General features: G+C 38.1%; 2 protein-coding genes across 3 annotated transcripts in view; one reads left to right on the top strand and one right to left on the bottom strand.

The window, feature by feature from the left end:
* The window catches only part of LOC109034248 (pyridoxine/pyridoxamine 5'-phosphate oxidase), a 34,292-nt gene extending 22,644 nt beyond the window's left edge, over positions 1-11,648 (top strand). For both annotated transcript variants that reach the window (XM_019047288.2, XM_072303381.1), the window contains exons 3-6: positions 1,974-2,073; positions 2,984-3,055; positions 5,039-5,241; positions 9,119-11,648. In XM_019047288.2, coding sequence (XP_018902833.1) covers positions 1,974-2,073; positions 2,984-3,055; positions 5,039-5,241; positions 9,119-9,248 — 505 coding nt within the window. In that variant the 3' untranslated portion in view covers positions 9,249-11,648. The remainder of the gene's footprint in view (positions 1-1,973; positions 2,074-2,983; positions 3,056-5,038; positions 5,242-9,118) is intronic.
* A 10,253-nt stretch (positions 11,649-21,901) lies between these two features.
* Positions 21,902-26,914, bottom strand: LOC109034256 (uncharacterized). The gene is made up of 3 exons (XM_072303379.1): positions 26,537-26,914; positions 24,128-25,276; positions 21,902-23,187 (listed from the first exon to the last, which is right to left on the bottom strand). Exons 1-3 carry the CDS (start codon positions 26,600-26,602, stop codon positions 22,609-22,611), a joined length of 1,794 nt encoding a protein of 597 aa, XP_072159480.1. The 5' UTR covers positions 26,603-26,914; the 3' UTR covers positions 21,902-22,608.
* Positions 26,915-26,950: the final 36 nt, after the last annotated feature.

Below are 26,950 nucleotides of genomic sequence, written 5' to 3'. Positions count from 1 at the left end.
CTGTACGGATATGTTAAGATGAAAACCAAAGCGGGAGCCTAGGAAACGCTCCAATGACAAATTAAACATTTTTCAGTAACAGATGCAGTCAAAATTGAAAGTCCTCCTTAACTAGTTATTTCGTTCGCCTTCAATCTTGTAAGATAATGCGCAACGCCTCTGACGCGAAATAGTTGCTCAAAGCGTTGCGGCGCGGCAGGCAACCAGCGTGACACGCGCATAGGCGCCTACAAACCTAACGGGATACTTCAAGCGCTGCGAAATGCGTGAAGTATCCCGTTAGGTTTATAGGCGCCAGTAAGCGTTCTGCGCTGCTAACACGCCGCTCCGCTCTGTGTTAGGCTCTACTATTTAAACTCGCGGAGTCAGCGTTTTTCAACTCATGATTTTGAAATATTTGCACTCTCTGCATTGATTATTCCCTTTTAAACTGATGAAAAAGAAACATGTACTACTGGAAAATATAATGTGTTTTTTGTAAATATAATAGTGGTTCCGGGTCAAAAATGATTTCCAAAGCATTCAAATTTATTCTTTTATGTTTTGGGCTTTTACTGTGCTGCAGCGTGGTGTAAGCGCAACTAAAGGCTCAAAATTGGACATATTTGACTCAAGAAGGTCGATGTACAATTAAGTTAAAAACAAAAAATTGCGTGCTTCTAGTTTTGTTCCTCTTTTATTAATTTTGTATAGTTTCTTTTATCACAACTACGGCTCATTGAGATTCATATCTATGCCATTGCTTGGAAAAGGTTTTACAAATATTTACCACGTTTTAAAAATGTTTTTAAAATGAAGTAATCAATTTCATTTAAAAAAAAATGTACATTTAAGGTATATTTTATATAGGAAATTTCAAGGATAAAAATTAAACCAAGTATTTACCAAAGACAACTTGAAAAGATGAATCAAAAGAAGAAATTAACATTTCATTTAAAATATGAGTTACGATAACAACACCTCATTCTCTCTCAATTTTCTCATTTCGATATTGTCGATATAATTTTACACACGGACTAAAATATAACGCTTAAATTTGATTTTAGTGGACTTTACTTAGTGGACGTTTAAGTAATGGACTTAACAATAGTGTGGGCTTAAGAACTGTGGACGTAAAAATTGTGGACATAAAGTCCGTGTACCTAAATAAGTCAGTAATGTTGGTTTCGTTCGCGGAACGCAGTCCGCTTTCGCCTTCATTTAACAATGAAACAACACCGGTGACACACATCAAATTCTCTCCAAAACTCTGCGCGGTTGAGTGCATTTCCCCAGCGATAAACCAGGTTTAGCAAAGAGGATGAGCAGTTTACGTAAAGAGGGACATAAACCCAACTTTTACACATTACGTCAGCAGAGTTGTCACTTTTTTTGGGGACTCCAAAGATGGCACCACGGCAACTCTGCTGATGTATTTTTTCCCTATCTGTGCGGGCTGCATGGCATATCTCTATGCTCACTATCACAGTCCGAACTTGAGAGCTTTTTTTGAGCTTGGAAGTTGATTTCAGAGAAAACCAGTGGTACCATCGCGATTCTTGCGAAATTTTATTGGCGATAATTACCTACTTAAAACGCAAATCCATGATACATGTAACAGCTCCATTGTGTCAAACTCCAACCTATCGATTTTGATACTGGTAATACTTTTTATTCCCTATCTTTTTCAGTCATTTCAAATGTCGTTGATGAAGAAGGAGTAATGTAAATTCTTCGGGAAAGCCTTGCCTCCTCATAATAAGTAGAGAGATCGCCGCCATCAGTTTATGCGTGGTAAATAAGGATCAGGAAATTTTACGACTCTGAGGTCTATGTAAAAAGAGGCGTATTATTTGTGGTATGGATCAATTTTCAAGCCCCCTTTTCTTCGGAGGCGCATGATTACTCTAGTTGGGATAGTTCCTGATGAAATTTTTCCTCTTAGAAAAATTTTGATGGGATTTTAACGTCCAGTCGAATTTCTTTGTTTACAGAGACGGTAAAGTTAGTTCAAGAAGTTTGTTATTAAGGAGAATAGAAGAAGATGGAATTGTCATCATGACAGACAACAGAAGCAGAAAAGTTCGAGAAATTGTAAGTATTATGTATAAAATTATGAGAGAAAACTGTATAATAACTTTACCCTCGATAAACTCTTAGTCTCAGTTAGGATATCCACGTAGAATTTTAAGGAAATTCTTAACACAAAATAAGAATGAGGCAATAGTATTTATCCACGATTAGGAGCAAGATTTTATGTATCAATACAGAGACCAAGGGAGGTATGAAAAATAGTTTTCACTAACAATCTAGTTCAATATTTTGTAACCGATAAAGTTTTCATGCGTTTTCTAGATTCGCAAATTTTTAAAGTAACTGCAAAAGAAATGCTATGAATTTTTTGCTGCGATATTCTGAGTGAAATTATGAAAAAAATACTTAGACAATACGTAGGTAATCTTGGCTATTCTAATCCCCCCGTAGGAATGTAAAGAAATTTGATGCATGGCTGCAGAAAACGCACCGTGCTGTCATTTTAATAGGTACATACTTGAAAGTATAAAATGACTCCGTTTGAAAAGAATGACCTGCTATGAATTAGTACACTATGTTAAACATAATTTACTTAATATAAACTATTTTCAAAATGAATACTGTGTAAAAATTTGACTCAAACTGGAATTAATTTTTCAAAAATTTAGATCGAAAGCCTATTTCGACCCAGTTCCCTGATTGATAATATTCTGAGTAAAATCAACAATTTTACCATGCGTTTTGCCGTACTTTTTAGTGGAGAATAAAATTCAACATCGATATACCTATTGAATGACGTAACCACTAGATTGGCTTACACGTCTCCACCCAGTACGCAAAGCAAATGGAAAAATCCATTAACTGAAACACAATAAAAATAAAAGCTTTTGCGTTAAAATTGTTAGATAAATAACTATCTTAGTTCCTGCTCAAAATAAAATGTCATCTTGGCTTTAATTCATGATTTCAGAAAGAAAATCCACGAGTTGCAATTGTATTTTTATGGGTTTACAAGAAGGACGGAGTAACTCAAAACAAGCAGGTAAGACAATATTATTCCAATCTCAGATTCTCAAATGTTTTTCACTAAAAAATTTGAGGAGTCAGAAATCTAACAACGAAATTTTTGTTCAAACGAAAAATGTATCGCACTTTTTATGCTTTCAGAGTCTGGATATAAATCTGGTTTGAGTTGCCACCCTGTTACGCGCGTGTAAATCACCAGACACGGTAGCTAAATTGTGCTGATCAATCAGCATTTTTTACATTGAGTCTTACTGGAATAACGCTAATTATCAGAAAAATCTAGCAACTCTAACACCAGATCAACCTACTTTCATAACAGTATCACACCTATTTACATCAGCTGCAAAAAATGATAGGGCGGTCCAAACGAAAAGAAACTCAGTTTTTATGAAAACGGTAGCGATTACATAAGGCTAATTCAAAGAGAAAGTCAAGCGTGAAGTTGGTGATAAGAATCCGGAAAATGCAGCTAATTTCTATACCTAGCTACTTACTTTCCTATTCACCGCGATGTTTTGCCGTATAAAAGCTGTTTATTAAAATCTTATTCATGGGTTATTCATTGGGTCATTCATTCAGGTAGGTTACCAGTGTGCTTTATGAAGGATTATACATTCAATCCAAATATAAACGTCCAAGGGAGGAAGGAAGAGTTATGGTGCTGGTGCATACGAACTTTTGATATAGTTCTATAAAAATCTCCTGAAAAGAATCAGACATCAAATTGAAAAGAATGAAGAGTATCGATTGTCAACACAACCGAAGATAGGAGATACGTAATCCGGCTTCTCTTTTAAACTTTTCTCCCGAATCTGAGCGATGGCTTCAAAGAGCGGAGCAATGCGAGTTCACGCCTTGCGCCATCGCGCCTTCAATTTTGCAGATGCAGCACGGACATCCATCAAGTACGAATAGTTGTATCTCTGCGCCGTGATCAACGCGCGTGCTGCCGTGCTGATGCTGATGACAATCGACATGAATCGATCGACACCGATTCGATCGACAAATTATTAAAAAAACGGTGTGGATTCGATCGACATGTATCGATCGAAAAATGAAAACGTAAATCGATCGACATGAATCGACCGACAAATTATTAAAAAACCGGTGTCCATTCGATCGACATGAATCGATCGAAAAATGACAACGTGAATCGATCGACATGAATCGATCGACAGTTAATTTAAAAACACCCGTGTCGATTCGATCGACATGAATGGATCGAAAAACGAAAACGTGAATCGATCGACGTGAATCAATCGACATCGACACCGATTCTGTCGACAAAATTCGATTGCTTCACGGGCTTGTCACACATTCACAGGTTTGTTGATCGATTCACGGTTGTCGATGGAATCGGTGTCTATCGATTCACTTCGATCGATTCACGTTCTAATTTTTCGATCCATTCATGTCGATCGAATCGACACGGGTGTTTTTAAATTAACTGTCGATCGAATCGGCGTCGATCGATTCACATTTTCATTTTTCGATCGATTCATGTCGATCGAATCGATACCCTCCGACAAATACCCCTAGAAATCTTAAACTGTGTGTCTGTAAGCCCTCGCAATCCTAATTCTTTATTAGCGCATTGTGGTATTTCTCAGCCAACTCAACAAATTATTACAAGTACTTAAAGGGTCGGTTAAAACTTTCAAATTTCATGCTATCATGCTCGACACCATATGAATCAGTGAGAACGAAAACACACCAACTCGAAAAAATGGAAATAATCAAGACACACGCAAAACTATACAGTAGCTGAAAAAGTTGACACAAGAAAAAGATCTTTGGTGCCGAAAGACAAGTACTTAAGGACACTTTAAAGGTCCAAGTTGCAACAGATGCGTTAACTTCAATGAACTTTTTGAAAACTGACTATCTTTCATGAAATTTAAGCATTTTCGAGTTACCGAGTTGGTGTGTTGTCGTTCTCACTGATTCATATCAAAGTTTATCAGTCTACGCTTTTGACGAGCCCGTCCTTTGATTTTAGGTCCGGATTGAAGGTAGCATTGAACAGCTAACCCGTCCACGGTATCAAGATCTGTACGACAGAGAGCCCTTCTTCTGCAAGGTTCGCGCGCACATTTGCCATCAGGACAGCCCGACCGAATGGGAAACTCTCAAGGAAAAGCACGACACTCTAGTCAAGAGAGTCCAGCAGAAAGAGACTGATCTACCCATGCCGGATCATTTGTAAGTTGAACTTTGACAGAAAACTTATCGATTTTAAAATATATCGATTCTAGGTGAGGCAGTACGTATCACCTAGAATAGATTGTTGAACATACATTTAAATGGATAGCAAACAGGGTTGCCAACTTGCAAGAATCGCCACTTACAAGAGAACCCCGGGTAAGAGTTTTATCGGTATATGATCAAACCGGATAGAGCCCTCAGTGCAGTTTATATAACTTCAAATCAATCTAGTCCCATAAACGAGAGAAATTTATCGCCTTGAACGATTTGACCCTGGTTACTTAATACGAACAGAAAAATAACGAGAGAATTTATTTATATTTTTTTAAATCGCTTTTATTCTTTTTTTCCTCGAAATAAGATCGATCGGCGAGAATAATTGAATTCGCAGATCAAGTTACGTCATTATGACGTAATTGACCCAACCACCATCTATCATTTAACCTGCCGACTTATTGTTAGGCCCGTACATTATCATTCTGTCAACCCCTATAATCATCGGGCGATCGCACCAAAAGTGGTTGTCTGTATTTAGGGACAAGACTTGGTGCTTCTGTTATAGTAAATCTATAGTGGCTGTGGCGTGTGGGAGTCAACAAACATCGAGATATTGAACAATGTTTGCTGATTTTCTGGTTCATACTTTAATTTTTTACCAAAAACAGATCTATGACACCTGGAAGCACATTTCCAAAAGACTTAGTCAATCAACTTTTTGCCAAAAAGCGAAAAGCAATTCTAATATTTTAGCAAAATCTGCGTTAACCTTTAAAATGAATAATAACTGATAATCATACCAATTACACCGAATAGAACGATTCAAAACATATTTAGCTTAAAAAACCGAAGCCTGAATCCCACTAAATTGTGAATGTGTGTGTGTATCAGTGGCGTAGCATGCTTCGCGATACATCGATTGATCTGCTATTTAAACCCAAGGAAAAGGATCGAAGGTTCACTGGAAAAAAAACACATTGGATCTAGAGTCCAGACTCTAGAAAACATTGACAAGAAAAAATACTCTTGATTCAATCGGATTTTTGCTTGAATCAAAACGAAATCCGCTTAAATTAAAAGGCTTGGTTCTTGATTTAAGTTAGATTCTGATTGAATCAAGAGTACTACTTCTTGTCAATGTTTTTAAGAGTCTGGACTCTAGATCCAACGTGTTTTTTTCCAGTGTTACCAACAGTGTTTCAACGAACACCTTAATGGTCGATTCTCTATACCATAGCTTCAATTGGGGAAAAATCGATGGTCGATCATCTACGTTTTGCCACTGAAACGTACACTATTCCAAGACTAACCGAAGGCATTAAGCCAACCAGCGTAGCTTCTAATAAAATAAGAACTAATTCGTTTTTGCTATCAAGGGCCAATGTCCATTTCCTCCCGGACGGTTCATTTTTTCGAAGACACGTCTATCCTGAGACCTATCCTGCCGTGCTAAGGAAAAACGCCGTATGAGCATTCGAGAGTTGCCAAATCTCCTCTCAGAAAATAGTCATTTTTGAAGGAAGTTATGATCCTTTTTCCTGGAAATTTTCAGAAACTTTAGGTGAAATTGTGAACAAAATTGTCTGATAAATCTGAGGAAAAATATTTGCAAATTTTCCCGAAAATTCATGATTTACCAAAGGAAATTTGGCAACGCCTGGAGGTTCATACGGCGTTTTTCCTTAGCACGGCAGTATCCGAGGCCTTATTTGGGGCCTTTATGCGATAGTGGCATAGCGGTCTGCGCCTGCGAATAACACCTCTCCCCGTGAGGGCAGAGAGGACATCAACTCCGACACGTGTCGTTTCACCGAACGCGAAAACTTTCTTGGGATCAGCGGGATCGGGTCGCAGACCGCAGCCGTCTCTGAAAGAAGTAATAAACCATGGAACATAGGATATTAGCATAAACTGATTTCCCGAGAATTCCGCGAGTTATTCATACAATTTACAGATTAAAAAAGGGCACGGTTACGTAATTCGCTTACGCAACCCATTCCAGGTTTTCTCGAAGAGGTATCGGCAGTAACCGTCTCTTTGCGTCCATCAGGTCACGAGTGGACCCAGGCCTCCGTGGTTGTCGGATATCCATCAAAATCACTCACATTTTCGTATGAGGCTATGTTTAATTTATACTTTTTAACGAAATCTGACAACACCTCGGTGCAAGCAAGAGTGTGATCGAGGGATATTCGTAAAGAACTGTGTAGAGTAGGTTTTCCGACGCGTTTGACAAAGAAATATTGTTTTAATGTTGGATTCATATTCACGAAGCCTCAGGAATATTGAAATGGGTATTTCATTAAAATTAAAGAAAGAAAAAAAATGAAAAAAAAAAGGTTTTTGGATCCAATGGCTGGATTCTGAAAAATTCGACAAGAAAAAATACCCAGGTTTTAATCGGATTTTGGCTTGAATCAAAAGAAAATACGCTTAAATTAAGGGGCTGGGCTCTCGATTCAAGTTCAAATCCGCGTGCATGATTAAAAATAATGTTTTTCTTGTCGAATTTCTTTACAAGGTTTGGACTCTGGATCCAAGAGCCTTTTTTTCCAGTAGATCAATCAAATGTGTCTATTCGTGCGTGGGAAAGGTAGGCAATGCATCAAGAAAAAATTCAACTTATTTCAATTGTATCGCAATAAATTTCAATACGAGGAGCCCCTTCAATCAGCGAATAGACAACATGCACGACACTCCGATACAATGGCAATAATCGGACCGTGTTAAGCAGAAAGGAACCAAGCCACATCAGATGTTCTGCCGTGCTAAGGAAAAACGCCGTATGAACCCTCAAGCGTTGCCAAATTTCCTTCGATGAACCACGAATTTCCTGGTGAACTTGTGAATATTTTCCTCCCAATTTTTCAGATAATTTCGTTCCCGATATCACTGAAAGTTCTTAAAAATTTCAAGGAAAAATCTTCATGACGTTCCTCATAAATAAACATTTTATCTAAGGAAATTTGGCAGCTCTCGAATGTTCATACGGCGTTCTTCCTTAGTTTCTTTACTGTCAAATCTGATTGGGCATTTAATTTTTTACATGAAAACGGGTGTGCGGATTTTTGTGCAAATTCCAGTAAATTTTCTGCTGAGTACACAGCAAATTCCTAAAAACTTTCAGAGGAATCCACACTAACGTTCTCTTGTAAAAATTAAACTGGCTCAGTCAAATTTGGCAATAGCTGATGTGGCTTGGTTCCTTTCTGCTAAACGCGGTCCATTTTCTCTCCGTGTGCGGCACACAGTGGATCGAGTCAATAGGAGAGGTCGGACAAAATTTGGAAACTTGAAAACGCTTGTAACTCCGTTCATATAAAGCTTTGAGGTTCCAAAAGTAGTTCCATTGGTTTCCTCGTAAATTTTTTTTCTAGAGGCAATTTTTAAAATTTGGAATGCGTCGAAGTAAGCATCAAAATTTGATGCTTTAATCAAAAATTTCATGTCCGACCTCTCTAATTGACTCGATCCACCTAGAGTCCCTTTATACTGAGAGTTAAGACAATGTGATTCCATTTCTGATTGGTTCCCGTATTTTAGGCCTTCACAGTGTCACAAACGGGAATAAAGATTACATTTTCACCGATTGCAAAGATTATAATCTGAAATGGACCAGGGAATTACGGGTTCGGCAAGGAACAAACGGAATGAGAGAAGGAACGGAGAAAGGAATTTGAGAATGGGCCGATTAAAGATTACGAAAAACGTTCAATTTCTGTAATCTTTATTCCCGTTTGTGACTCCATGAGGGGGTGTTGTGTTGACTCTCAGTATAAAGGGACTCTAGATCCACTGTGCGGCACGCGCAACTGACCCAGTGCCTTGTCATTGGTTATTCAACTCGAGACTTCAGTGTGGCCTTTTTTGCTTTCAGCACGGCGTTTAAGGTGTTCCCGGATTTCATGGAGTTCTACTACGGGAAGGAGAAGCACATCGCGGACCGCATCCTCTTCGTTAAAGACAAGCCGCAGGTCGACTGGCACATGCAACGACTCACAGCCTGATTCGCCATCGGACCACCGACCAGTTCGCACAACCGGGGCCGCCAATTGTTTATATCGGCTCGAAACATGCGCACAAAACGCCGCCGTGCTGAGGTAAACCGTCGTATGTGCATTCGGATCAGAGGCGTGGCGTGAATGATCGATTATCGATATTTCTCCATTTGAAGCTATGGTAAAGAATCGATTGTCAAGGTGTTCGCTGCGAACACCCTCTTTATCGATCCTTTTCCATAGGTTAGAATGACAGATCTGTCGATATATCGCGAAGCACGCCACGCCACTGAATTTCGGATGTCGCCAAATTCTTCCGGTAAAATGTGGATTTTGGAGAAACGTTATTGAAGAGTGGGAATCGGACTAAATTTTGCAATTGGGAACCACAATTTATGGCTCAGTCTAGAAACAACGTATGTGCAATTGGTTTCCTCATACACTTGCGTGTTTTTACGTATGGACCAGAAATCGTGGTCCCTAACTGCAAGATGTAGTGCAGTTCAAAATTTGGAAAGAGCCATTAAGTGTTGCGGCATAAAATAACCTGAGTGTCTTCGTTTCATGGAATTTTTTGAGATTTTTCTCTGAATTCTATTTTCATTCTTCGGACGAGAATCGCGTTGTGTGTAAGCCTCCGAACCGAATCCCTATTAGATGAGAGGAAAATTAAACAATCTACCAACATTTAATGTCGCTTACGAGGTTTTGAATTTCCACTCTTCAATTGAGAATATTTTTCCTTGAAAAAAGGTACCTCAGATGAAATTGTCAGGAAGAGGAGTCCGATCTGCGATGCCTAACCACCATAGACTCCCAAAACCCGTATTCTTAGTTCAACTCCGTAATTAAGAGGAAATTCGAGAAAAAATATCCATAATTTTTTTCCGGAAATCCATATTTTATCAAGAAAAATCGGGCAACGATCGAATGTTCGTGTGGCGTTTTTCCTCAGGAGGGCAGATCGAAAGGGTATTATCGTCGTTGTATTCTGAGTCGCGGTTATCAAATGCCCGTATATGAGGTCTCATTCAAGACAGCGAATGATTGACAGTTCTCACGAATGGACCACTAGACAAGGTACGAATTTCAGCATTCTGATACATGTTTCTTAACCAAAATTTCACGTAAACTACGATGTGCAAAACGAAAATTACTGAAATCAACTTCTTACGAAGATAATTAATGATTCTTGATGCGTGAATTTAAACCACCCGCTCACGAAAACTCAATGCTCTACGTGATTCACATCGAGCGCTAAATGTTATCATGACAGTCTTTGCGTGATGAAAATCTGGCAACCTCAATCTTGACGCTTTGACTCAGTTGTAGCAAATTGCTTATAGTTTAAACAACACATGGTGAGAAATGAACATTGCTCGATTGAGAAGCTTGCTGAAGCCGTTGTAGTGCGCGATTTGACTCACGTAGAGCTTTGAGTTTCTTGTGAGCGGGCAGTTCAATTTCCTCGTGACCAATGTGAAATAAAAACGTTAATATCTTCGTTAGGAGTTGGTTACAGTAATTTTTGTTGCGCGAGTCGTCTTCTACGTGAAATTCTGGTTAGGAAACATGTATCAGATTGCTTAAATTCGTACCTTGTCTAGTGGTCCGTTGGCAAAATTGTATTTGCTCCATTCAGGTCCATTGAAAGAATCGAATCTGAGTGAAGCTTTGATGAAACATCGATTGTTTTATATGAATTTGAATTGACCAAATCCAGAGTTGTCAATTTGATAATAGTTGTCAATTTACACGATATGCGATTTTTTCGCGTATTCTCTGGGAATATTTGTATTTTGAAAGAGATACGGCAATTCTTCATTCAAGTGTCATTGACACCGCTGCGCTGGACTGCTCTAATTGCAATATTGCTAAAACTGCGTTTTATATTTACATTTTATAATTTTAAGCTTAAGTATTTATTTTGTTACGAGTAAAAATGGCGCCTCTACAAGAGGTCATATTTTTTTGTTATCTGTATAAAAAGTACACACGAAGAAGGTTTGTAATTTCATTGTTCAGGTGCGTGCATGTCTTACGAAGTTTTAAGGCAGATTGAATCATACGAATTATGATCTATTTTATCCTGTTTGCACAGGTTTCACTCTCAACTGATTTCCGATTATCTCGATGCTAATTACTACCTCTGTACGATAACAACAAGACCGTCCGTTTTCTAGCAAAATCAGTAAACAAGTATAAGTACAACTCCCCTAGCTTTAGCCTTATCTGCTGCATTTCTGTATTATCATCAATTTGCTGCAGACCCTTTTTTATATTTTGCAATAGCTGCCATTTTATGAGATATACATTTTTTATAAAATCTTGCTAATTTATTTTTAGATAGTTTTTACATATTTTATTTATGCTTCTAAGAAAAATGAAATGATTAAACGATAGACAAGATTTTTTTTTCTTTTTCTAGGTCACCTCGTTTCCTTTCCTTCCATTACACGAGCACACAAGAATGATGAAATTTTGTACTATTCTGACTCCAGCTTGAATTGAAAGCAGAACTAATATTTTCACCACATTAATGAGTGTGTCTGACCTCGTATTTGAACCCAAAAATCTCAAAATTGAAAAAGATGAACGTTAGCGGTTTTCGTACGAGCCGATTCAATTGGTGGGCTTGGAGGACAAGGCACATAAGTGCAGTTTTTGCTATTTCAAAAAATGCAAGCTTAAAGTTTCGAAATTACATGGAGCCTTATGGCAGAGAGGAAGTTGAAGCTGACTTTTTCATGCTTTAAAGTTGGATTTTAGCTGTGAATTTTTCACAGATAACAAAATCAAACTAGTTTTAGTTGAGTTCATGAATATCTCAATTTTTTCAAAAGCTGAACTTGTGCGTCTTATCCTCCATGCCCACATCAATTCCTCGAGCTTTTCCGTCAAAATATTTACTTCATCGTCCAGGAAATAAGTTCTCTGGTTTTCAGGAAAGAAAAGTTTTAAAAGGAGGAAATTTTCCTCAGTTCGTCATCAGAGCCCTTGATCGAGGACAAAAACTAGTATCTCATAAAAGAAAAGTGTAAGCGATTTAGTTCATTTCAATGTCAAAAAAAGGTGCGAGGGTGCATCATAGATGAACCATTTTAAGGATTGAGCATGAAAACTTTGAAAATATTTTCCTGATAACAAAAAACTTAAAATAATCTTGGATCCAATTTTCATAAATCGTAGCTTGGCGGACAGAAAGCCAAAACCACATAAAGAGATGAGCCTGGGAGAGCACTGAATTGTATGGACGACAGGGCTCATTGCAAATTGTAGTTACGTCTTTATGTCAAGTGGGTGACGAAATAAACGGACTCAACCAGAGCCAGCCTTTAATCAGTAATTGCATAAAGCGCAGCCTTACATCCACTCTGATGTTATTCTTCTGATAGAAAGCAAAGCAACAGTCTAGCTTGAATTGCCGAAGAATATTCTTCATAATGGACAACTAGACAAGGTACGAATTTCAGCATTCTGATACATGTCCCTTAACCAGAATTTCACGTGCAGAACGATTCGCGCAACGAAAACTAATGACACAAACTCCAAACGAAGATACTAACTTTTTTATTTCACATTGGTTACGAGGAAGTTGAACTGCCCGTTCACAAGAAACTCAAAACTCTATGCGAGTCAAATCGCGCGAGACAACGGTTTCAACAAGCTTCTCAATCAAGTAATGTTCATTTCCCACCATGTGTTGTTTAAACCATAAGCGATTTGCTACAGCTGAGCCAAAGCGGCAAGATTGAGGTTGCAAGATTTTTATATCGCAGAGACTGTCATGATAACGTTTAGCGCACGATGTGGATCACACAGAGCATTGAGTTTTCATGAGCGGGTGGTTTGAATTCACGCATCAAGAATCATTAAATATCTTTGGAAGGAGTTGATTTCGATAATTTTCGTTGTGCACGTCACACTTCACGTGGAATTTTAGTTAAGAAACATGTATCAGAATGCTTCGTATACCTTGTCTATAGTGGTCCATTTTGGGAAAAAACACGGAAAGTTTCCAGGCGTTTTTTTTCCCATTTTTTTAAAGCAATCTGTTAAAATAAATAAAAAATGATAGAAAACTATACAACGTGCGATGTAGTTAGGATCATTCTAGATAAACCCATCCATATCGTCTTTTCCAGGCTGCAACCCGGCATTTAAAGCTTTTAATCTGATGTTCGTTGAAGTGCGCGCTGAGGGACTCAACTAGGCGATCAACTATTTTAAATCCTGCGTAGCACAAATTAAATATCTCTTCAAAATAAATAAAAAATGATAGAAAATCATGCAACGTGAGATGTGGTTAGGATGATTCTAGATAAATCCATCCATATCGCCTTCTCCATGGAACAACCTGGCATTTAAAGCTTAATCTGATGTTCGCACTGAGGGACCCAACTAGGCGATACAACTATTTTAACTCCTGTGTAGCACAAATTGCATATCTTTTGAATTGAAGGCTAACTGAGTTTCTCCCTCGTTTTCACACTGATTTGCCTGTCGTATCCGTACACTAGGTATGAAAAGTATGTAGTTAGACTGATTCTAGTTAATGTGATGCAAATATACTCGGGATAAGTTGCTACTGCACCTAAGTCCGTTATAGGGCATTTGATTGGCCGGCGCACAGTGGATCGAGTTAATCAGGGAGGTCGGACATGAAAATTTTGACTAAAACTGCAAATTTTTATGTTTATTTTGTCACATTTTAAACTTGGAGGAGTGTTTCTTGAAAAAAATTTCACGAGGAAACCAATGAAACCACTTCCAGAACTTCAAAGTCCTGTAATAATAGAGTTATAAGCGTTTAAAGTTTCTAAATTTTGTCTGACCTCTCCTATTGACTCGATCCACTGTGCGGCGTTTCAGCACATCGACGAATGTTGCCTTCCGTACAAAAGTGCCGATAGAATTCAACTCCTGACAAGAAGTTTTACTCGATATACTGAGTAACGATGAATACGATGAACTTCTCCCTCGCCAGCGAAGGACATACAGGGTGTGCTAACAGTATGAATACTTCTTACCGTGAAGGTAGTAGAATACTGCCGTGCTAAGGAAAAACGCCGTATGAACCTCTGAGCGTTGCCAAATCGTTCCTTTGAAAAATTACTCATTTTGAAGATAATTTGTGGGTATTTTTCTTCTAGTCTCAGGTAATGTAGCTTACAATTTGAGCCATTAAGTCTGAAAATTGCAAGGAAAATATTTATAAGTTTCTTCAAAAATGCATATTTTCCGAGAGAAAATTTGGCAGCTCTCGAATGTTCATACGGTGTTCTTCCTTAGAAAGCAGAATAGTGCTGCGTCCACAATATTCTGGGGGAAATTAAGGCCAAAAAATCATGAAAATGTTCAATAGATTAAAAAAGTATTCAGATCATGAACTCCAACAAGTGCTGCAGTAACACTAATACAAGTTTAAATTTTTAATCCAAAGAAAATTTTTGGAATTTTATGACCTTGGTTTCCTCGCAGAGTAGTGTGGACCCAGCAATATTCTACCACTCTACTATTCACACTTCGGGCCACATTTTTAGTTTTTTTCTTTCTCTCGTTAATATTTCGAGAACGGTTGCAGATCTTGACATATGGTTTGGATAACGTGCGATTTGGACGAGACTCCCTCATACAAAGGTGGGCAAATTTTTTGTGGGGGTCACCATCAACAAATCTCGCCCAAATCGAATGTCAATACCAGCATTCGTTCTCGAAATATCAACAAGTATCCATATTTATTGCATACCAGTGGAAAAAACAAGGGAGGAAAAACGGGAAACAAGGCTAAAATACACAAGTAATAAAAACCGAGACGTTCCGACTCACAACTGAGTCATTTTTTTCTCTTTTTCTCGGATTTCGGCCACCTTCATGGAGGGCTCAGGTTTTCATAGTTTTTTTTTAAAATTTGTATTGTATTTCCGACTGAAAATGACTCAGTTTTGAGTTGAAACGTCTCAGTTTTTATTAATTGTGTATTTTAGCCTTCACTGGAAAAAAAAAACACATTGGATCTAGAGTCCAGACTTTTGAAAACATTGACAAGAAAAATGACTCTTGATTCAATCAGATTTAAGCTTAAATCGAAAGGAAATCCGTTCAAATTAAGAAGCTTGGTTCTTGATTTGAGCTTAAATCTGATTGAATCAAGAGTATTTTTTCTTGTCGATGTTTTTAAGAGTCTGGACTCAAGATCCAATGTGGTTTTTTTTTCCAGTGTTGTTTCCCGTTTTTCCCCCCTTCTTTTTTCCACTGTTATCATTGTCTCGGGCTGCTCTTGAAAATGTGTTTCTATTTATTGCATACCCTGTATAGAAGGTACTACGAGATCCATACGCAGAATCTCCAACAAATCGATACTGACCCGGTGCAATAGCGACACCGCCAAATCGGAACGAAAAACGACCGATTTTAAATCCGATCGCACTGTTTTAAAAAATTCACGGTCAAGATCAGTCTGACGGCGCGATGTAGATGTAACGCGAGCCAAGTGCATGGTGCAGATCACTGCAGCGCGTCAGCAAAAGAGCTTGTCGCCCACTCGTCTCGCACTACTGCTCTGCTACCAAAAACCGCGTTTCTACACGTATTAGTCTATCGGAGATACGTGGTTCTTGCTGAGGATAGCGGTGCAGTCGAGACGGCTGCACTTTATCTGTCACGTCCTCAGCTGCGGATCGCTGGAGACAAAGGAGCTAAAGAAGAATTCAGCGGATACCGATCCAATAATCTTCGAAAAATCGAACTCCGAACCGATCGGCTATCGACTCCGTTCGGGAATCGGGATTCATTGCATCTGTTTCGATTGGCAAGATTCTATGACAGGGTTGCTATATTTCGGAAATATACCGGATTTAAATGCGCTGATTGAGAATTTGCACACAATTTTTTTATGGATTAATCAAACAGTGCTTAATGAGATGAGTTCGCAGAATTTTTCATATTTTTTTCTGAAATGGGATTTGGTAGAAAAATAGGGTTAAAATTGAAAAAATGTGCCGCCTTGGGACGTCATCTGGCGGCATTTTCCATTTAAACAAATGTATTTCAGCAGATTTTGTTATTTTGTCATATTTCACCCACTAATTGTTCGATTTAGAAACCAACGATATCACCCTGCTCAGTTCTCTTGGTAACTTCATTCTAAACATGCAATTTAAACATTTCAGACTCCCGCAAATTCTCTATCAATCTACCCTAATTGACACTGACTGTAAGTAAAAACGTTAAAAACTTCAGATTTTCAAAAAAAGAAACTCTTTGAGAACTCTACAAATATCCGCGTCGGGGAACCACTTTTGTTCTTTTTTTATGTAAAAATGCGACTTTGCCAATTTTCTCCTCATACCTTTTCCTCAACGTATTTTCACATTAATTTTACTTCGAAAGGGGTGGCTTCCGAATTCGTACATTTTAACAATTTGTTCATGTTTAATTTAAGTCAAAATGCTAACGCCACTGAAGAAATTTTCTCTCTCAAATATGTAATTGCTGCAGATGATGCTGATTTTTGGTGGGAGAGCAACTATGTCAAATATAGCAACAATTTAAGGTATATGAGCTTTCCTGCATTTCAGGAAACGATGAAGGTTGAAAAGAAAATCGCACTTAACTGGTTACGACCCGACCATACTCAATGGATGACTTTTATATTTCACTTTTTTCAGGCCAATTTCTTAGATTTAGGATAGGTAAATCTAAGGCATGAGATTGAGAAATCATAACCGTAACGATATATCTCATTCTCTCGAAAAGACGGATCCCAAAATATTGCAAAGCGGAAATTTTATGCCGATTTTTGTCCAATTTTTTACCCAAACCGAAATAGCGCTGACCAAATTTTGCATTCCGACTCTTCATTTAGTGGTAAAAACTCTGTCTTTAATTAAGAAATATTGCAACTGGTCCCTGGTAAGATCAGCCCGAAAATTACTTGAAATTCCTCAAACCGGGTGCCGACAATTCGACGCTCCTGAGACTGATATCAAGACTCGCTTCTTCGATTTTTGATATCACAGGCGCACGCGTGCTCATCCGAGTTGATTTAAGAGAATGACAGACAGACGGCCGGACCATTTTTCTGCCAGTGACACTGTTTTGAAGTGACAATCGAGGTGTTGGAATCCGTGTTATTTTCGTGGCTCGCCGCTCAGAGCTGGTCATAATCAGCATTTACACGTGAAAAAGTGAAGTTTCTGAATGGACAATCATTAGATATAACTGTAAAGCAGAGCTTGAAAACAATCACACCTAAAAAGGTTATATACTGTGACATTTTTATTATAGTTTGAACCAGTGCTTCCATTACCAAAAACAATACGAGGTTCTTGGCATTTGGTGATCCTACGCGAATATTTCAGCAGGCGCGTTTAATTAGACGCTACAAAATTCTCAAATTTTAGCGAAAAAGGCTACTGAATGGGGTAAACAAATGCCCACAACATCACACTAATTTTCCATTCGAAACTGTGACATTTTTTTAAAAACTTTGAACCAGTGCTCTCCGCATTAGGAAGAACACGGGTTTCAGGACATTTGATGATATTTTGTGAACATATAAGTTAGTGATTTTGGTTATGCGCGAAAATTTCTCCAGTTTTAGCGACGAAGGTTAACTGAAGGATATTATTAACAAATGCCCATAACATCACACCAACTTTCCATTCGAGTTTTCCGCGAAGCTAGTGTGTTCGGATAATCAGGAGAATTCCATCGACATGTTTCGACCAATCAAAACCGTGATGAAGTTTTTCGTCTTGACGATCCTATTGGTCAAATGCGTGTTATCAGTGCCTCCGAGGTCCGCACTCAGGGACCACTTCCAGAACGTCATGTTCGGGAGGACCGACGCTTCCTGCTTCCTACCCAAAGCTGAGATGGTGGAGGACTTCGACGACCAGTTAGAGAGCCCGCAGTGCAGCGCACGCGATATGGAGTGGCTCCAATACTTGAACCCCAGGGACCTCCGGGATATGAGCTTCGACGAGGAACAGGCGAGGAATTTCGTCAACTGTTTTGTCAACAACGATTCGCATCGATTTGATCCTGTACCATCGGATTTTATCAAGTTCGTGAAAAGCCTTGGCGACCACGAGAGGAGAAAATCCGACGTTGAGGCTTGCACTTAAAGCGCCGCCCCAAAAACAGTTGTGTCAAGTGGAAAATGCCGTATGAACACTCGAACAGTGCAAAAATTGTGTTGTCTTTAACTCTGCCGTGCTAAGGAAGAACGCTGTATGAACCCTCAGGAGTTGGCAAATTTCCTTCGATAAAACAACGAATTTTCTGGTAAATTTATGAATATTTTTCTTACAATTTTTCATATAATTTTGCTCGCAATTCCATTGAAAAGTCCTGACTATTTCAAGGGAAATATTCATAACTTTCCTAAAAAAGAACATTTTACCGAAGGGAATTTGGCAACTCTCGAATGTTCATACTGCGTTCCTCCCTAGCACGGCAGAAGTGTCTTGTGTTTTGTGTGTCTAAAATATAAAGGCCGGTATCGACAAGGGTCGTGTTTGGGCCTAAGGTAGTCAAGTTTCTTCAACTCAACGATTTTTGTCCATTGAAGGTCTATATTTTATGGAATGCATCATGATTCGGTCATTTCTGGTCTCTTCTCCGCTCTAATCTAAACATATGTCTGAAAGCGGATTTTGGCGAAAAAAGCGGATTTTTCGGTGTTTAACCGCTATCGCAGTACTCGCGGTTTACGCCAAAATCGGCCTTTAGACCCATGTTTAGGCCTGTAACGGACCCGAAAAAAGACCGGAAATCACTAAATTATGATGCACTCCATAAAATATACCTAGACCTTCAATGAACAAAAAATTGTAGAGTTAAGGAAATTCAGGTTTAGTTAAAAAACGGCCCTTAGCGATACCCCTCTTTTTTTAAAAAAACATTGGTGAGTTTTGACTTGAACGTATCAGAAAATTTCATTCGCAGATAGGCGAAAATTTTAAGGATAAATTGGACTGCATTTTGCAATACGGAACTAATATTTCTCGCTCATTTTAGAAACAACAAATATGCTACTAGTTTACCTATGTAGATGGGTACTTTCATGGATGAGCTAGAGATTGTAGTTTCTAATTGCAAAATGTGGTCCACTGGTTTAAATCTTTCTAAAAAATAAATATCTTATCACTCTAATGTTCATACGGCGTTTTCCCTTATAGCTCGGCAGAGAAGATCTCTTTGGTTGGGAATTTAGGGATTTCATTAACGTTATAAAACTAATCTACTATTGAGAAAAGCCTCGTTAATAGTTTTAGATTGAGTTCAAAGCTAGTTTTTCAGCAATGTAACGTTTAATTTCTCAGCCTTTTTATGCACAGATATTTACAATGAAAAACGGTGTAAACCTTGTAACGCTTGAGCAATGCTTGAGCTTTCAAGAGATACGCTTTGAGCTCAAACTGTTTTTCCTAGAGGTTTGATTTATTCTACGGGTTTAATTTTATACATCGTAGAAATTCCCAGGTTTTCAGGAAAAATGTCAAAAAGCCACTTTTTAGAGGGTCCTCTCCGTTGATTTTTTTGTTAGCTCTAAGTTGCTGTGCTATTTTAAATTTTTCCGAGAGCCTATTACATACTGTTTTTGAAAATCATTCGTCCCTAAAACTTCATGACGCATTACTTACCTTTAGAGTTTTGTGGTGTATTTTTTTTAAGTCTAGAAAATATGCATGGGTGAATGATTCTCGCGGGAGTAATCCCTGTACCGAGCCACATGACACAATATGTTTCCAAAGTTTCTTTGATAAAAATTACATAAATATAGTAATAACACAAATCAAAATAATAACGCTCAGAGAGGCCCATTTAACAGCCTTTCACGCTGTTTTTCTCATCGTCCGGTCCAAGATGGCTCCTCAGCACTCAATATACTCCATCGCTGAAGGAGGGGAGGGGGGCTCTTGGATCCGACCCATCCGAATCAGACTTATTATAATCGTAAAGATGTAAAAAAACAAAATCCACTCGGCAATGAATTATTTTATTGTCAGTACAATCATTTTGAGAGTGAACATTTTTCCCAAGAACATTTGCGGTGAAAGAATTTGTATGTGCTTATTTTTCGAATGTATCTTTTTTATTCAAATGTGTGCTGCTTTTATAAATTCCCTTGAAATTAAATCCTTCAGTTGCCATATAAGTTGCCTTTTTAATTTTTATATACTTGATTGCGCTAGAAGTCGTGAGTCTACATTGCCCCGTCGAGGAAAAGCTAACTGCCTAGCAACTGCCAGTTGCCAACTGCAACTGGCATTGACATTCAGGCAAAATCAGAGTCAACATTCGTACTGCAAGGCGTATTTCGGAATGGTCCCATGGGTAACCTCGTTTTCCACAAGTTAATATTTCGCTTTTTGTTATTACTTTTACATGAAGTCACTTGAAAAAACGAGTAGAATACAATTTAAGCTAAACAAGAATACCACAATACATATTTTTCGCCACTAATTTACTATGCTCTTTCTTGACGGGGTGGCAAAGATTTTGCCGTAAAATCTTGAACGGTTGAATCGCTAATTGTGTTCTGAACATTTTTTTAATCATAAAATAAGGTTTCATTTCTTACGATCACTTTTAAATCACAAACAACAAAATGTGTAAAAATAGTGTAATTTCCCATGGATATGCTATACATGGCCAAGAAGCAAACAATACAGATAAATAAAAACATTTTCCCATGAAACTTGAAATTAAGTGTTAATTTAATAGGTTCCTCGGGTGATTTTAGAAAATTTCTCAAATTCACTGCAATTTTTGAGGGTTAAGATAGAAAGAATTAATTACTGTCTTGTTTAAAAATATTCTAACATTTATAAAGAATTTAAAAATACTAATTTTCAAGCAACGTTGAAATGCTAACGATTTATTTTGAGAGTATTGTCAGACTGCGATCAAGTAGCTTCCTGCAATAAAACTATAAGTGAGGTACTCTGAGCTTCTAAAGTCTCCTGCAAAATTGTAAGACCGTACTGGGTGAAATCATGCTAACACGTAAATTTGCCTACATCTCGCTTTGAAGGCATTTGCTTCTAGCATCATATTAATTAGACTTTCATCCACCGCAGTTCCACACACTTATTTACTGCAGTATTTTAGGATGAGGATGCGATTCTTTTATTCTTGAAGATAGGAGAAAAGCCCATCAGACTATCTCATCACATTGTAAACATCAATTCTTACGAACGGTATTTTTATTGATTAAATACTTACTTTGTTCTAATCACCAAGTGTCAAAGAGCATTATTATTAACCAAAAGGATAGCTGATTATTTATTTGGCTCAAATATAAGCAACAATACATAATTAGGATATTTTCCTAACTCGCACATTCATTCGTTGATTTTTTTTTTTTTTTTGCAATTTTAAGTGTTGTTGTCTTCCAGATTACAATTATTTCATCGAGACATTATCAGCTACCGTGACCCTATCAAATTTCAGGCGATTTAACTCAGCTATCCTCGCTTGTAATAAATTACAGAGATATAGCTTAATTGATTTATACATTCTTCGAGGCCACTTCTCTGTGGAAAATTCTAAACATAATAGAGCGTTTTCGATAATTACTCTCCAAAATGATAAAACTTAAATTAGTCTTTCATAGACGAAAGAGCGTCGTTTATCAGAGAACTGCGATATTTGTGTTTTTTACATATTTGATAAAGCTGATTTTATGAATTCCCCAATTTGCTTAATAAGTATGAAATTTTAACAAATTAAGAAACATTTAAAGGAAGCGTCTCAGCAAAAGACAGTTTGAAACTACTGATGAAAGGCTCGAATTCCAGTCGAATGACGATTTTTTTTTCTTTTAATTGAAGCTTGAAGCGTCAAGAATCAAAAGCTGCAATCCTCACTCCGATGTCCAAAATTTGTCAGATGTTTGAATTTGTAAAAAGAAGTAATCAATGAAACTTCATGAGTACAATGCTGTCACAATTATCCTGTTAAAATGTAGTAAATTCTTGAGAAAGTACGCTAGTAAAAACTCGCCTGCTCCTTTTACAATAAATCAGACGATTGTCAAACTTTCATACAGCGAAAGGGAGATTGCATTGTAGGTTTTTATTAAAGACGCCTCAATTGAAGTGCTAGAGAATAATATTGCACAACACTGCGAGTTAAAGTTTCGCTTTTGATGCTTACAAAAAATAGGAAAAAACGTGTCAAAATTCGACAATTGTAGATAAAAAATGAAAACAAAAAAAATCCTTTAAGTAACGTAAAATTGATAAGGCATTCGTATAATGTTTCCTCCTTTCATAGAAAAGAGAGTAGCACTAAACTCGAAGAGTAGGTGCCAGATCTGAATTTGTAGAGCGATATCTTAGGAACGAAAAACCAATCACAGCACCTGTGCACCGATCAGATCATAGCTGAACTCAAAATTTTGTCTGTAAAATGCCATTCCGATAGCTAAAACTTTGCCGCAAACCGTGAGGATATGAGGAGAGAGTTCGTCATTCTTCATTCGTTTCAAAACCATCTCTGCTGTCTTTTTCATATCTGTACTGATATTTGCTCCCTCAATCTCCATAATTATTCCTACCGTAGAGTAATTCTTGGGTTCCAGAACAAAGCTGTAACAGCGCCGTCGTCTCATGTTGACGTTCTTTTCGGTCTGACTTTCTGTAATTTTGTAATAATCACGTAACGGAGTGAAGAGAGCTGTATAATAGGTGTAATATCGCCCTAGGTGCGCGGGATTTTCGAAGTTGTAGTAAATTCCAGTTTTTTGCATGCATTCTAATAAGAAGTCCATTATCTTTTCAACCTCTCCGTGCATTGTGTTCTTCACAAATTCTGCCAGCTTCCCTGTAGTTTTCCTCACCGCCTCTGAGAGCCTCGTCCTGCACCAGTGGTTGATTTCATTTTTGATCTCAAAATTAGGAATGACCAGCGAGTAAATTTTCCGGCTGCTATCCTTTAAAAAATGATTACAGAAGAAGGAATCAATCAAAACTATTAGGTTGAAAAATACATAGAAAAAATGAGCTGTATATACTTTTAATTACCGTCTCAAATATCATAGGTTGCAATTTTATACGTAAAACTAGTGCGTGGAATTACATCGTAGTGTTATGTATGTTGCATATCTATCAATTGAAGGGGCTTTTCATATTTAAAGTTATTACAAGACGCCCGCCGATTTAAGGCGCATGGCGCATCGTAATGTTGTAATGTAATGGTATGAAGCTCCTTCAATTTGCCGTAGAACGGAAATGTATACACACCAAAACACGTGTACAGATGGTTTCACGATAACTGGAATAGCTTTGTCGCCGTAACACACAACATATTTTTCGGTCATATTTTTAGTAGTAATGATAATCACACGAATTTATTTGCATTAATCTACACAGGGTTACGTGTTGTAACTCTTTTCAAGGATTTATTGCTCTCCTTTTCAATTTTAATATATAAATGGCCGAAAATGTGCTGTCTGTTACGCTGACATTTTACCGCGTAACAGACAGCACATTGTCGGAATTTACATAATATTGATTGAGAAATAGAGCAATTAATCATTAGAAAGCGTTATAATACGTAACTCTTTGAAGATTAAAGCGAAAAAATTCGGGTGATTATCATTTCTACCAAAAATATGACCGAAAAATGTGTTGTCTGTTACGACGACAAAAGTACTCCAGTTATCGTGAAACCATCCATAAAGTTACACGATAAGTAGGAATGGCGGGGCGTAAATGATCGATCATCGATATTTCCCCTTAAGCTGTGGTGAAGAATTGATTAGTAAGGTGTTCGTTGCAAACACCGTGTTTATCGATCCTCTTTCATAGGTTTAAATGGTAGATAAATCAATACCTCCCCAAGCACGCCACGGCACTGGTAGGTACACTTACCTCCTTGACAAAATTGGCGCTTAGATATCCTCCATGCACTAAGACAGTCCAAAAATACTCTGCTTCAGATGTCAAAGCTTCAAAGCGAACACTCCTGTGTACAGATTTCTCAATTATTCCTCCTTGTACTAAATAAATCAAACTAACAGCTTCACTCACACCAATCAAACTGAGAAGGTTCGAAACTAAGCGAGAGTCGGATGAACGAACCCAATAAGGGGCCAAAGCTCCTTTATTCGCTAAACAGCATAACACCGACCACGGATTATATTTCGTGACTGGAGAGTCAAGACCGTACCATTCACCTAGATCCTTCATTCCCACATTACTAGAGATTCCTTGAAGTAAGTTTTTCACTTCAGGGGCGGTAAATCCAAAATATGGTATTTTTTGGTCATTAAAGACCGATATAATTTTGGTGCTTCGTTTGGGAAATATATCGCCTGATGAAATGCTGTATAAGCCTGTAATTATACCTTTTTTAACGAATGGACTGGTCGTAAGGCATGATAGAACATTGGAGAGTAAACGTGACATTTCGGGTAAATAATTGTTCATGTAGGCTGCTCTGAGAGGCGTATCGTAATCATCAACTAGTAATATCACAGCTATGTTTTCCTTTATCAATTTTTTCACGTTTCCGAGGAAATCGCAAAGGGAAAAAATCCCGTTCCGGACAGTCTCAAGGGAAGACGTTCCATTCATAATCATTCCTACTTGGAGGGAGCTAAAAAAGTTGAGAGAGTTATTCGTGAGTAAGTAGCTATGCTCTTTAAATTGTTGTTGAATTATGGAGTAAACAGCCGATTCAGCGGTCTTGAAGTCTGTTGCGTTGACATCACGGAATGAGAAGTGAATGACCGGGAAGCGGTTTTTGTAGGTTTCACAGAAGCCACGATCTTCTGATATTTTTAGTCCGTTGAATAAGTCCGTGGTATTCGGGGGTGCTTTTCTTTTGTCTAGGAAATATTGGAGCATGGATAGAGTGAGCGATTTACCGAAACGGTGAGGTTGGACGATCAGTGTTACCCTGGCGTCATTGGACATTATTTCTTTGATCAGTTCTGTCTTGTCAACGAACGGCCGCTCTAGCGAAACAAGATCACGAAAATCTGATTCTGCATATGCCCCGCCTTTTTCATGAAGTGCCTGGTGTGGACAGAAACCATGAAGTAGAATTAGGGTATAAATCTAAGAAAAATGGAGATGTTGCATGTGTGAGGAATTTGACTGTTGATTCGATGACGTACGATAGTGCGTTGAAGGTGACAAACCGCTTCTCCCTTCTCCTGCTGACGCCATCAGTGTTGGTGACGAGGGCGGGTCACAGAACGCAAGACGCCCCTTCAATTATATACCCGGTGATTTCGGTTACTCCTCCGGCTACCGTCTCGGAGCTTTGTCGGTTGTCCCCCGTTTCCTTATATTCTTTCCGGGTGCAGTTCCGCAGCTCAATAGAGATGTTGCATGTGTGAGGGATTTGCGATTTGACTGTTGATTCTTAGGTAAAAGTTCGCGAGAAACACGATGGTGCTACTGGTTTTCTCTGAAATCATCTTCCAAGCTCAAAAACAGCTCTCAAGTTGAGGCCAAAATGGAGGGGATATCCAACGCTATCCTGAGAGTCCACCTCTACATCAAGACGAACTCTCCATGCAAAGATGGGGAGCAAATACATTAGCAGGGTTGCCGTGAATTCAGTTCAAGAGTCCCCAAATAAAGTGGCAGCCCTGTCAATGTATTTGCTCCCTATCTTTGCATGGAGAGTTTGTTTTGACGAAGAGGTGGACTCTCAGGATAGTGAGGGATATCTCCTCCATTTTAGCCTCAACTTGAGAGCTTTTTTGAGCTTGGGCGTTAATTTCAGAGAAAACCAGTGGCCCCATCGTGTTTCTCGCAAACTTTTACATAAGAATCAACAGTCGAATCGCGAATCCTCACACATGCAACATCTCCATTCAGGACGCCTTTTATTCAGCTTTGACATTTTTTAAGAATATTCTTTGTGGTTCGAGAAAAATTCACAGAAAGTTTAACTCCATCATAGACGGAATCAATCATGGTCTTTCTAACTGTATTTCACGTTGTGGGATTTCTTCCCAGGTTTCATTTCTGTACAAAAACCCAAGCGAAATATAATGCGTCGAAAATTTTCACAAATTACTCCTCAATTAAGAAGAATGTATGCACAGAAGTTTTTAGACAAATTATTTCCCTTGGTGTTCTTGTAAAGACAAAAAAATGCATGAAAAAATTAAACAATACAAAATGTTGCTAGGCTAATTTTAGATTCGTGCTATCATAATTTCGTGTTCTCCTTTTTAAACAAAAATAAAGTGATTAAAGTGTAGTGTGTAAATTAAAGTATTTAAAGTTAATTAAAGTGACAGAATGTTTCATTTCACTTACGATAGTATTTCTTACGTCGAGACAAGCGAAAGTTGTCCAAAGAAATTTCACAAAGTATAAATCCATCCGAATTCTAAACGCAAATCATTATTTCATTAATTTTGCGAACGATTTTATCACTTTAATTGTAAGTAGTTCAATTTATACACATAAGCACTAGGCTGAACTCAACTCCACGCGTGCTTTTTAATTCTCGTGACACGAGATTTTATTCTCATTCTGTCAATGTTGTGGTTTTAGTGTGTGGACCGAGAGAAATCCGAGAAATCTATGCGTCTATTCGTCAGTCGAATAACTGAAGCTGCTCAAAATGAGAGGAATTTCTATGCATTATTGACGCTTTTCAAGACGCCTCCTGTGCGTAAGCAACAATGGCGTGGCGTGAATGATCGATTATCGATATTTCCCCATTTG

Source organism: Bemisia tabaci, chromosome 8 (genome assembly GCF_918797505.1).
Source record: "Bemisia tabaci chromosome 8, PGI_BMITA_v3".
In the NCBI taxonomy this organism is placed as follows: Eukaryota; Metazoa; Arthropoda; class Insecta; order Hemiptera; family Aleyrodidae; genus Bemisia; species Bemisia tabaci.
The sequence above is the reverse complement of the archived record's forward strand: the minus strand, read 5'-3'. Positions and strand labels throughout refer to the sequence as shown.